General features: G+C 45.2%; 1 protein-coding gene across 1 annotated transcript in view; it reads right to left on the bottom strand.

The window, feature by feature from the left end:
- The window catches only part of IGSF21 (immunoglobin superfamily member 21), a 241042-nt gene extending 231491 nt beyond the window's left edge, over positions 1 to 9551 (bottom strand). The window contains exons 1-3 of the mRNA XM_007935632.2: positions 9517 to 9551; positions 9282 to 9392; positions 9015 to 9070 (exon numbers count right to left, since the gene is read on the bottom strand). Coding sequence (XP_007933823.2) covers positions 9015 to 9070; positions 9282 to 9392; positions 9517 to 9551 — 202 coding nt within the window. The remainder of the gene's footprint in view (positions 1 to 9014; positions 9071 to 9281; positions 9393 to 9516) is intronic.
- Between the last annotated feature and the right edge of the window lie 2846 nt (positions 9552 to 12397).

Here is a 12397-nt window from a genome sequence, read left to right as displayed (position 1 = left end):
TACTATAACCACCATGGTACTTCTAAGCCAAACCAATCCACTGCTGTTGTGTCCATTTCAATTCATAGTGACTATGGTGGTTAAGGTTGCATGTCAACTTGGCTGGGCCTGGTTGAGTGATTGGGCAGCTGGATGTAGTTATTCCCTGTGGTGAAACTGGCAATCAACTCCATGGTGGAATCTACTGGAGCAGCTAAGTAGCTGCTTTAGAGATGTGGGCTGCTTCCAGTATATAAGAAGCAGCTTTGAGGAAGGTCTCTAGCTTTTGGCACACTTGAACCCTGTACATAGCCTGCCATGCTCTGCTGATCATGGGATTTTCAGTGGACTTGAATTAATGGCCTGCCATGTGGTTTGGTAACATCAGGACTACGTCTTTTTACTTGTTGACCTTGGATTTGTCAGCCTCAGCAGCCAGCAGCTGCCTGAGTAAAGAAAGCCTCCAGCTTCAGTGGGCAGGGAGCCAGAGGCAGAGCTGAAGCCAGGGTCGAGGGGCTTTCACTCAGGCCCTAGAGCCCAGCACTTTGAACTCGGACTTCTAGCCTCCAAAACTTTAAGAGAATGAATCCCTTTTTGTTCAAACCATCCCATTTGTGGTATAGTCCTGTCAGAGAGGCACTAGGTAACCAAAGCAGTAACCCTATAGGACAGAGTAGAACTACCTCTGCAGGGTTGCCAAGGCTGTAAACCTTTATGGAAGTAGACTGCCACATCTTCCTTCCACAGAGCAGCTGGTGGGTTCAAACCTCTGAACTTCCAGTTAGGAGCCAAGGACTTTGACCACTGTGCCATCAGGGCTCCTCCGTGATACATATGGATTCTTAAATAAGGGTTCTATCATAAATTATGATTGATTAATGATTAGTTAATAATGTTTATATCAGAGAAAGGGCCAGCAAACATCTCAGATCTGTATCTTTGGGTACCAAATGTTCCACCCAGACCTGTGAAGAAGGCAGGTGTGTAACTGGGGGTCTGTGGTAGGACCTGACCCCATCTGCTGCAATTCCCAGCCACGGTTGAAACATTTCATCTGATTTGCCTTTCCAGTGGCAGACGCCCTCCTCTAGGTTCTCGCTTTTGAAAATACAGATCAGAGTTGAGGATCATCAGTCCCCATGGCTGATAAGCTCAAGACCATAGAAGTGTCACCTCCCACCCAGAAGGAGGAAGGAAGGACACATTCTCAGATTCATAAATTCATCAGCCAGCCCAAGGGGGTGCAGATGGTATGTGCATGTGGGGTGGGCCAAGAGTGGAGGGGCCAGCTTGTAAGTCACTGTTGGGCAGCCATGAGGGAATCACAGGTGTGAATTTGGCAGGGGGTAAGTAGGGGGTTGTTGTAGCTCTGGTAATTGGGTGGTGGTGTTAGGAGCACCAAGGGTAGAGCTCTGGTAGCGTACTGCCTAAGGCACTTGACTGCTAACCAGAAGGCTGGTGGTTCAAACCCACCAGCTACTCCTCGGAAGGAAGGTTGGGCAATCTACGTCCATAGTGATACTGCCTCGGAAATTCAAGGAGGGGTTGCTATGAGTCGGGTCTGACTCGACGGCATATAACAACAACAACAGAAGCTGGTGTATGCTTGGAGTTAAGGAAGAATTTGGCAGGAAATTTTTCCTTAATTTTTCACATGGTTGAGCTCTTTTATGGCTAAGCATTATGGGGCTAGAGCCAGGGCTGAGACAAGGGCGAGGCAAGTAAGGCATCCCATTGCACAACCTTGAAAGTGAGTCTTTCCTTAAAATTTTCACCCTAGGCACCTTGCTAGCCTGACCTGAGGGCCAGCCCTGCTAAAGCCCTTTGGAATAAACATCTGGAAACACCTCTCTAAGCTGAGGCTGCACTTCCCAGACCAGAGGTCCCCCAGTTGGAGCACAGAGGGCAGGGGACAGGAGAGAAAAGCCCAGAGCTGGACACCCTCTCCTCTTCTCAGCCCTGCTGGCAGCTGATGGGGCGGGACTCCAAGCTGCAGAGAAGATGGACCATCTCATGCCTAAGGATTACAAACTCCCTCCCCAGGCACGTGGCACTTTCTAGTTTTCACAGCATTTTTGCTCCCCATTTTGCATCAGCTCCTGCAACGACCTGTGCTTTGTGATCACTGCATATGTCACACTGGACTGTAACTTCTTGTACAACTGCCTCTCCTTCTGCAATGTGAGCTCCATTAACACCAGCAGAGTAGGAAAATAAGAATAAGACAAGTTGCTTTGGGAGTTTTCTTACAGGCCAGACATTCCTGATGCTCACACCACTCTGTGAATAAGTGCTATGAATACAGCTTCGTCACAAAGGAGGGACTGCGGTTCAGAGTGGGGAAGTGACATGTTCAATATTACATAGATGTAAGCAGCAATGACTAGACTTGAACCTAGATCTGTCTGACTCTAAAGCCTCTTTCCACCAGCTCCTGCTACTACCCAGGTCCTTGGGAGGCACAAATGGTTTGCATTCTTCTACTAACCTAAAGGTTGGTGGCTCAAATACACCCAGTGGCACTGAGGAAGAAAGGCTTATGATCTGCTTCAATGAAGATTTGTTGTCATTGTTAGGTGTCCTCTAGTTGGCTCCAACTCATAGTGACCCTATGTACAACAGAACACAACACTTCCTGGTTGTGCACCATCCTCACAGTCTACTATACCTCAGCCCATTGGCACAGCCACTGTGCCAATCCATCTCGTTGAGGGCCTTCCCCCTTTTTTTGCTGACCCTCTACTTTACCAAGCCTGATATCCTTTTCCAGGAAATGGTCCCTTCTGACAACATGACCAAAGTGGTTAGACAAAGTCTGGCCATTCTCGCTCCCAAGTAGCATTCCAGCTGCATGTCCTCAGGACAGATTTGTTCATTTTTCTGGTAGTCCATGGTATTTTCAATACTCTTTGCCAACACTACACCTCAAAGGTATCAACTCTTCTTCATTCTTCCTTATTCATTGTCCAGTTCTCACATGCATATAAAACAATTGAAAATACCATGGCTTGGGTTAGACACACTTTAGTCTTTGCAGCAGATTTGCACAGTGCAATACAACATCTGACTTCTTGACTGCTGCTTCCATGGGTGTTGATTGTGGATCCAAGTAAATTGTGGATCCATGATCTTTGACAACTTTAATCTTTTCTCCATTTATTGTGATGCTGCTTATTGGTCCAGTTGTGAAGATTTTCATTTTCTTTATGTTGAGGTGTAATCCATACTGCAGACAGACTGTAGTCTTTAATCTTCATCAATAAGTACTTCAAGTCATCTTCACTTTCAGAAAGCAAGGTTGTGTCGTCTGCATATTGCAGGTTGTTAATGATTCTTCCTCCAGTCCTGATGCCATGATCTTCTTCATATAATCCAGTTTCTTGGATTATTTGCTCAACATACAGATTGAATAAGTGTAGTGATGGATACAACTCTGATGCACTCTTTCCTGATTTTAAACCATGCAGTATCCTCTTGTTCTGTTCTAACAGTGGACTCCTGGTCTATGTACTGGTTCCCCATGAGCACAATTAAATGTTCTGGGATTCCCACTCTTTGCAATGTTATCTATAATTTGTTATGATTGACACAGTCTAATGCTTTTGCATAGTCCATAAAACTAAGTAAACACCTTTCTGGTGTTCTTTGCTTTCAGCCAAGATCCACATGGCATCAGCAATGATACTCCTCATTCTATGTCTTCTGAATCCAGTTTGCATTTCTGGAAGTTCCCTGTCAATATACTGCTGCAACCATTTTTGAATGATCTTCAGTAAAATTTTACTTGTGTGATATTAATGGTATCATTTGATAATTTCCACATTCTGTGGGGTCATTTTTATTTGGAATGAGTACAAATATGGATCTCTTTTAGTCAGTTGGCCAGGTAGCTGTCTTCTAAATTTCTTGGCATAGACAAGTAAGTGCCTCCAGTGCAACATCTGTTTGTTGAAACATCTCAGGGGGTATTCCATCAATTCCTGGAGCCTTGTTTTTCACCAATTCCCTCAATAAAGATTACAGCCAAGAAAATCCTATAGAGCAGTTCTACTCTGTAACACATGGGGTTGACATGAGTTGGAATCAACTGGACAGTGACAGGTATTTTTGGTTTGCTACCATCCAGAGCAAAGTCATGTGATTTACTGAGGTCACAAGGGAATTCTGTGGGGTGGCCCTCAATTTGCCACTCCATCAGCTGCTACTGCCTCCTCATCAGAGGTCTAGTACTCAGGATGTGGTGAGGCAGCCCCTGTGTGGCAGGGCTGGAGGAGGGGGAGGTGAGAAAGGCAGGCCAGGTATCACAGCACTGAATATAGAGAGCAAATAGGGAAGTCTGGGGGTGGGATTAGGCCTGAGGTAGGAATGACAGGCAGAGAAGAGTCCTGAGCCAAAAGCAAGCTGGAGTCCTTCAGGACTTGAAGCAGAGCCTGGTAAGGAGTGGTGGGCTGCAGGGCCCCTTCTTATCCAAAGCATCAGGCTATGAGTGGGCGCTATGCCAGATAAGGAGGCTGGGTCTTTGGCCAGGGTGAGACAGTGGAAACAAGGCTCCTCCCATCCCAAACACATGTGCCAGGTAAGTATTATGACAGCACCAATCAACACCTGGATTATAGGTGAGAAATCAACTTCCCACAGATTCACAACAGAGAGGCGATAGAAAGCATTCATGGTCAAGATGTCTTTCCAAAAGAAAAAAAAAAAATAGGAAAAGTTCTCTTCTAGGTCTAACATTCCTCCAGCTCCTATTTCATAATGCTACAATTTCCCAAAGTCCCTGTATTAGTCCCTTCTCTGAAAATGCCCTCCACCACTTTCTCTGCTCCTCTCCACCTACATGTCTTCCCAAAATTTAAAGTCAATTGTCCAGCTCAAGTTTCTCACTCTACTACTCAGTAGTGACCTGGGTGAGCTATGTAGCTTCCATGGAACTCAATGTCCTTATGTGTGATATGGGCATAAGAGCAATCACAGGATCTGAAACAGTGGTGCATGTCCAAGGGCTTTGTCTGCCATGGGCCTCGTCCAAACAGGTGAATGCCACTAAGCAGGTGAGGTGGCTTCATGCTTACCAATGCCAGAACAGAGGTGGGAAGAGCAAGGCTGACAGAGATGAGATGCAAAGATAAAAGGCTCAGCCAGACATCCCACTGGCATCAAAGTTGAAAGATGCCCCATGGAATCCTACCCCCAAAGTGGAGGACATGGAGCCAAAGAAAGGAGGTGCTTCTGAATGGAAGCATCTTGGGATTCATGCCTGCTCCTACTAAGCCTCAGTGCCTAGGTGGCACAACTGGTTAAGCACTCCACTACTAAATTAAAGGTTGGGGTTTAAACCCACCAAGAGATGCCTTGGAAGACAAGTCTGCCTATCTGCTTCCGAAAGGTCAAGGCCTCGAAATCCCTAAGGAACAGTCCTATTCTACACACATAGGGTTACCATGAGTTGGAATTGGCTTGATGGCAAATGATTTGGTCTTACTGAACCTCTAGCCATGGGAAGGGGCAGCTGGGAAGACAGGATTTTGGGAGTTGAGTTCCTCCACCTGCCAGGACCATGAGTTCTGCGGAAGGAGCACAGGAGACTGGCTTCTGGTCTCAGCCATGTTGCTAACCAGCTCTGACTGCAGGCAAGATGTTCCCTCTCTGAGCCTCAGTTTCCTAATCTGTAAAATAAAGGATGAACTAGATTTCTAGGATCTTCCAGCTCCAATCAGTCCCACATCTGGTGTTAATTGGGCCAAACTAAATTCTCAGTATGGGAGCTGGAGGCAGAGGCAACCTTGCCCCCTTCATTCCCGGCATAACTCAATGCAATTTCTCAGAGAAGTGAATCTGCCAATTAATTAGCCTCCAACTCAAGACAGAACTCTGTCTTCCTTTGCATTAAATTTGCCACCAATCAGCCTTGATTCGTGAGCCCCCCTTACACAATATCGAGAAGCAGGATCAAAAGTGGAGACATATTCATCTTAACTAAGTAGTTCATTATCCCAAATGGCTCCATCACTCCTCCTTCTATCTCTGACAGCATTTACACCACTCCTGTTAAGATACATTTAGCAAAATCGCAGGCAATATTTAGGAAGCAGGCACCCTCCCAATGAGGTGATGACAAATCTCTCCTCTATCCGGAAATTCACTTTCTAATATTCCAGCATCACTCTTTCTTCCTTAGCTCAGAGGGGGTGTTTCTAGAGGACTGGCTCAGATCTGACTCCATAGGTAGACAGGATGTGGAGAAAAGAGACATAGGTTACATTGTTGTCGTGTGTCATTGACTCAATTCTGAGTCACAGTGGCCCTATATGACAGAGTAGACCTGCCCCATAAGATTTCCTAGGCTGGAATCCTTACAGGGGCAGATCACCGGTCCTTTCCTTCTACAACGGGTTTGAATTGCTGACCTTTTGATTGGCAGTCAAACACTTAACCATTATGTCACCAGGGCTCCTTCATAAGTTATATGAGCATGATCAAATGGCCCAGTTTGCCTAGGACTAAGGGTTTTTCTGGGACATGAGACTTTCAGTGCTAAAACTTTGAAAGTCCTGGGCAAACTGGGGTGAATTGGTCATTGTCACTACAATACCACCATAGTCCATGGGTGTCTTTGGGTAAATCACTTAAACGTCTACCTATGGCATAGTGGATAAGGCACTTGACTGTTAACCAGAAGGTCAGCGGTTCAAACCCACCAGCTGCTCTGTGGAAGGAAAACAGGGTGATCTACTTCTGTAAAGATTTACAGCCTCAGAAACCCAATGGGGATCGCTATGAGTCAGAAATGACTCAATGGCAGTGAATTTGGTTCGGTTTTGGTATTTCCATAATGTTTTTGTTGTTGTTATGTGCCATCAAGTTGTCCCTGACTCATAATGACCCCTCCTTGGGTTTCTGAGGCAGTATCACTACGGAAGTAGATTGCCCAACCTTCCTTCCGAGGAGTGGCTGGTGGGTTTGAACCGTCACCCTTCTGGTTAGCAGTCAAGTGCCTTAGGCACTATGCTACCAGAGCTCCTATTTCCATAATAGGGGTAATCATATCTCCCCCTTGACCAGCTATAAGGATTAATGAGAATGGATGTTACATTTCTACCTGATGCTTCACTTTTTGTGGGTGTTCAGTAGATGATTGTTGTGGTTTTTAGGTGTCATTAAGTTAATTCAAACTCTCAAACTCATAGCAACCAAATGTGACAGCATAGAACTACTGCATAGGGTTTCTAGTGGCATAGTGGGCAAGGCATTTTGCTACTAACCAGAAGATCAGCAGGTCAAACCCACCACCTGCTCCATGGACGGAAGATGAGGCAAACTACTTTGATAAAGATTTACAGCCTTGGAAACCCAATGGGGGTCACTATGAGTCAGAATCAACTTGATGGCAGTGGGTTAATATTCATGGAACCAGATCACTAGGTCTTTTATCTCATGGAGCCACTGCAGGATTCAAATCCCCAACATTTCAGTTAGCAGCTGAGTGCTGAACCATTGCAACACCATGGCTCCTTCAGCAGATGGTGGTGGTTGCTAAGTAAATAACCTGTCAGTTTGTCAGACTGTGGTGGCTTGTATGTTACTATGATACTGGAAACCATGCCATTGGTATTTCAAATACCAGCAGGGCCACTCATGGTGGGTAGGTTTCAGTGGAGCTTCCAGATCAAGGCAGATCAGGAAGAAAGGCCTGGTGATCTACTTCTGAAAAGCAGCCAATGAAAACCCTGTGGATCACAATAGAATATTGTCTAGTATAGAACTGCAAGATGAGCCCTCAGTTGGAAGTTACTCAGAATACTCAGTGGCCACAACAATGGTCTTGAGTAGAACAATGATCAAGCGTGAAGAAGGCACAGGACTAGTCAACATTGTATTCTGTTGCACAGGAGGTCACCATGACCTGAAGCCAGCTCAACAGCACCTAACAAAAACAAAGATTGAGATTTTGTCTTGGGCTTCCTCCATCTATCCACGCCCCTCAATCATCCTCCAATAACAGCTAGAATGATCTTTCTGAAATGCTGGTTTTCTTAAGGGACTTCAGGAGTTTCCCATTGCTCTTAAGAAAATGTTACAAATCTTTTCCTGGGTGTTCTGGCCTCCTCCAGCACCTCCCAAGCCTTATTGTAGTCCCACTGTGTTCTGCTCTCTTGCCTCTGGACCCTGGCACACACGCTGTCTCCTTTGTCCTGAGCCCTCTCTCAGCTTAGCCTTCAAGGATTAATGAAATTAGTGAAAACTTTCCCAGACTCCCCAGATCACCATAATACTTATAGTCTGTCCTCTCTTACCACTTAAAAATCTAAAAAACCAAACCCACTGCCACTGAGTCAATTCTGACTCATAGCAGCCATGCTGGGCAGAGTAGAACTGTCCCATAGGGTTTCCAAAGCAGTACATCTTCATGGAAGCAGACTGCTTCTTCTTTCTTCTGTGGAGCAGCTGGTAAGTTTGAACTGCTGACCTTTTGGTTAGCAACTAGGTACTTTAACCACTATGCCACCAGAGCTCCTATTCCTACTGCTCAGGACACTGAAAATTACTTGTAATGACTTGTTAAGTATTTAGATTCACCATTGTAAAAAGCATGAACCATTTCTATTTGTTACATTACTCACATATCTAGAATAGTGTCTGGATCAGAGTAGGTGTTGAATGAAGGAAATAATGAGCTTTGCCCACACCCTTGATTGTTCTATAATTAGAGTGGGTGGTGTTCCCAGAAGAGCCCTCTCAGAAGCACCTCTTCCCTGTGGGCCTTGTCCTAGGCAGCCCAAGCCAAAGGCTTCTCATGATCTCTGGTGCTTTCTGCTGCTGACCACTTCTGCTTGGACTGGTGTTGGTGTTAGCTTACCCAGTGGCCTTTCATAGAGGCCAGGAATGAGAACTCTGCCCAACTCAGGAAATTGGCATGGAGCACTGAGTGATCACTCCACCAAGTCTCTCACAGAGTTCAGTCAGTATAGTTCAGACAGCCTACTGAGTAGAGGTGGAGACCATGAGTCAGCAAAATACATGGGAGCAAGGCTCACCAAGCTTCAGTGGCATCACTAGGGGGGTGCGAGGGGTGCAGACTGCACCCCCAACACTGTCAGAGGGGTTGACACCAACAAAATGACCCTAGGGTCTGTGGTGGTGGCAGAGACTGTGACCACAACAATGGTAGCAGCTGTTTTGGCATCACAGGGAGAGGGACTGCCAAACCAAGGCAGTGGCAATAGTAGGGTTGGTGTCACCTGTTCCCCCCACCCTCCATCACCCACCAGCCAGGGTGTGTACTAGTGGGCCACAATACCTACCACCGGGTGAAGAGGAGGGTCTCCTCCGCTTTGGCCAGTGGGAGGAGAAGCTTCAGGAAGCCCTGGAGGAAGCCCAGAAGGGGGTGGGGTGGTGTGGCGCGGCATTTGGCCCTGTGTGGTGAGGGGGATAGGACAGAGGGGGGCTGGGTCACTCTGCCCACTGAGGAGTGGGTTAGCAGGCCAGGCCTGTGCACAGGGGTGACACCATGAGTTACAACACTGTAGGACATCAAACCTGGTGATGGGACCACTGAGCAGCCACAGCACCATGGCCCTGGAACCAACACATTGGGTTTCCACCTGGGAGGGATGACTGCCACAGTCATGTTGGAGGATAGAGCTATTGCTGCATCCTGAGCAGTGTCCTGGTTCTCCTGGTAGCATCCGCTTACCTGCCTCCTGGCCTCTCTCACTTCTCCCCATACCTTGCCTCCAACAGAGGTAACCAGTTACCCTGCAACAGGAGAAAAACTGGTTCTTCATACTCTCCCACATCCAGATGGATTGACTCAGATTAGCCTAGAACCTTCTCCACAGAGAAACAGAGATAGCCTCCATGCCAATCAAGGTATCCTGGGTTAGAAGCTGCTGCCATAGGGCCCATATCCCTTCCCAATGAACCATTATGTCCAGATGCCTCATATGAACAGGCCTAAAACCACAGTTATGTTTCTCCCTATTCACTCATAGTGACCCTCATTGGGTTTTCAAGGCTGTAAATCTTTATGAGAGCAGACTGCCTCATCTTTCTTCTGCACAGCAGCTGGTGGGTTCGAACCACCAACCTTTTGGTTAATAGCCAAATGCTCCAGAGCTCCTTATCCTCACCTAAGGGAACATGAATTTTTTTCCTTGACTTCTCTTCCTCTCATGACTTACATTGGAGCAGCCAGCAAGGCCTACAAGCTCTATAAAATATATGCAGAATCCAACTACATCACCTTTTTACAGCTACCATCCTGTGCCCAGCAACATCATTTATTTCCTGGTCTACTACAACACCTCCCAACTTGTCACCCTGCTCCCATCGTTGATCCCAAAGCCAAGTTTATCAGACCCCTGCCCGCCTCTCTGATTTCATCTCCCCTCTTCCTTGCTCACTCCAGCCACTCACAATGAACTCTGCTGATCCATGAGAACTCCAAGAGTATCCCCACCTCAGGGCCTTTGCACTCGAAGCTCCTACCTCCCAGAACAATCTTTCCCCCAAATAGTCACATGGTACAATCCCTCACTTACATCTCTGCTCAAATACCATCTTCTTGGAGAAGCTTTTCCTAACTACCCTTTATAAAATAGCACCTATAATTCTCTTTACTCTGTTCTACTCATTTTTAAGCATTGATTACTGCCTGATCTATATTTATTTGTTTATTGTCTCCCAACTAGGTTATAAGCTCCACCAGGGTAGAGATGTGTGTTTATGTGTCCAATCTTTTTCCTTTCTGTTGTACAGACTGGCTGGTTTTTATTGATCTATCTCTAAGTTCATTGTATCTTTTCTTTGTCATCTCTATTCTGATTTTGAGCACATTCAGTGACTTTTTAATGTCAGATATTGTATTTTTCATTACTTAAATTTCCATATGGTTCTTCTTTATATCTTCCATATTTTTGCTAAGCATTTCTATTTTAATACTTGTTTTAAAACAAATTTATGATTGCTTATTTAAGCACTTAAAAAATGTTCTTATTAGGTTCTGTTGAGTTGAACAGAATCTGTTTGATTCAAAATGACCTTATGTGTGGTAGTTAAGGTTGTGTGTCAACTTGGCTGGGCCATGATTTTGAGTGGCTTGGCAGCTAGATGTAGTCATTCCCAATGATGAGAGTGGACATTGTATAATCACCTCCAAAGTGGAATCTGCTGTGAGTGGTTGACCAATTTAAAGAGTTGCTTTTGGGGTATGACTTGCTTTCAGTATATATAGAAAAGATCCTGTATTTGGTTCAGTCTTCATCTCCAGTTCCTGGGCTTGAACCAGTGTACTTCCACGTTGCCTGCCAATCTTAGAATTGTTCCCTTCACAGGCTGTGAGCCAATAATTTGCCATTTTACCTGCCAATCTTGGATTCGTCAGCTTTAGCAGCCAGCAGCTGCATGAGTCAGAGAAGCTTCCAGCTTGCTCCAGTGGACCTAGAAGGCAGAGCTGAAGTCCAAGGTTGAGGGGGCTCCACCCTGCCATTGGAGCTGGCACTTTGAATTTGGACTTCTAGTGTAGTCTTCCCCTAGAGCAGACAGTCTGAATTCAGACTTCTAGCCTCCTAAACTGTAAGAGAATAAATTTCTGTTAAAGCTATCCACTTGTGGTATTTCTGTTATAGCAGCACTAAAGAACTGACACACCATGTGACAGAGTAGAGCTGCCCTGATAGAATTATAACCTTTATGGGAACAGATCAGGAGATCTTTCTTCCAAGAAGCTGTTGGGTGGGTTCAAACCTCCAAACTTTGGGTTAGCAGCTGAGCACTTAACTATTGTGCCACCAAGGCTCCTATTTTTATAATAGCTGTTTTAAAATTCTTTACAAATAATTCCAACATTTGTGTCATCTCATCATAAGAGTCTGATGATTATCTTCCCCATGAGTTGAGATTTTCATGGTTCATCATATGTTGAGTGATTTTACTTCATATCCTGGACATTTAAAATATCACCTTATGAGACTGTAGGTTTTGTTTATATTTGCTCTTTCAGTGATACTTAGAATTCTGATGTTTTTTCTCAATCTTCCTGCTAGTATTTACTTTGCAGAGTTTTCAAATAGATGTTCATGCATTCTGTCCATGTTTTATAGTTGAATTAGTTGACAATAAAGGATGGTTGATTTTTACTCCATCTCATCAGAACCCAAAGTCCTTGAACTTGTGTATTTTAATTACTACTTTAGCTCCAATAATTAGAAGAGTGCCTGGTACTTAGTAGGAGCACAATACATATTTATCAAATAAATAAACATGTGATCAGTGCTTGGCAGTTTCTGAAGGACATTTTTAATTGTTCTCTCTCTGATTATCATTGCAACCCTGTGGGGATAGTATCTCCATTTTACACATGAGGAGACTGGGTCTCAGAGATAGCAAATGACTACTTTCTCTTGATCACACAGATCCA

Source organism: Orycteropus afer, unplaced genomic scaffold (genome assembly GCF_000298275.1).
Source record: "Orycteropus afer afer isolate SDZICR_OR568_19922 unplaced genomic scaffold, OryAfe1.0 scaffold00031, whole genome shotgun sequence".
Classification (NCBI taxonomy): Eukaryota; Metazoa; Chordata; class Mammalia; order Tubulidentata; family Orycteropodidae; genus Orycteropus; species Orycteropus afer.
This window is presented reverse-complemented; position numbering and strand designations above follow the sequence as displayed.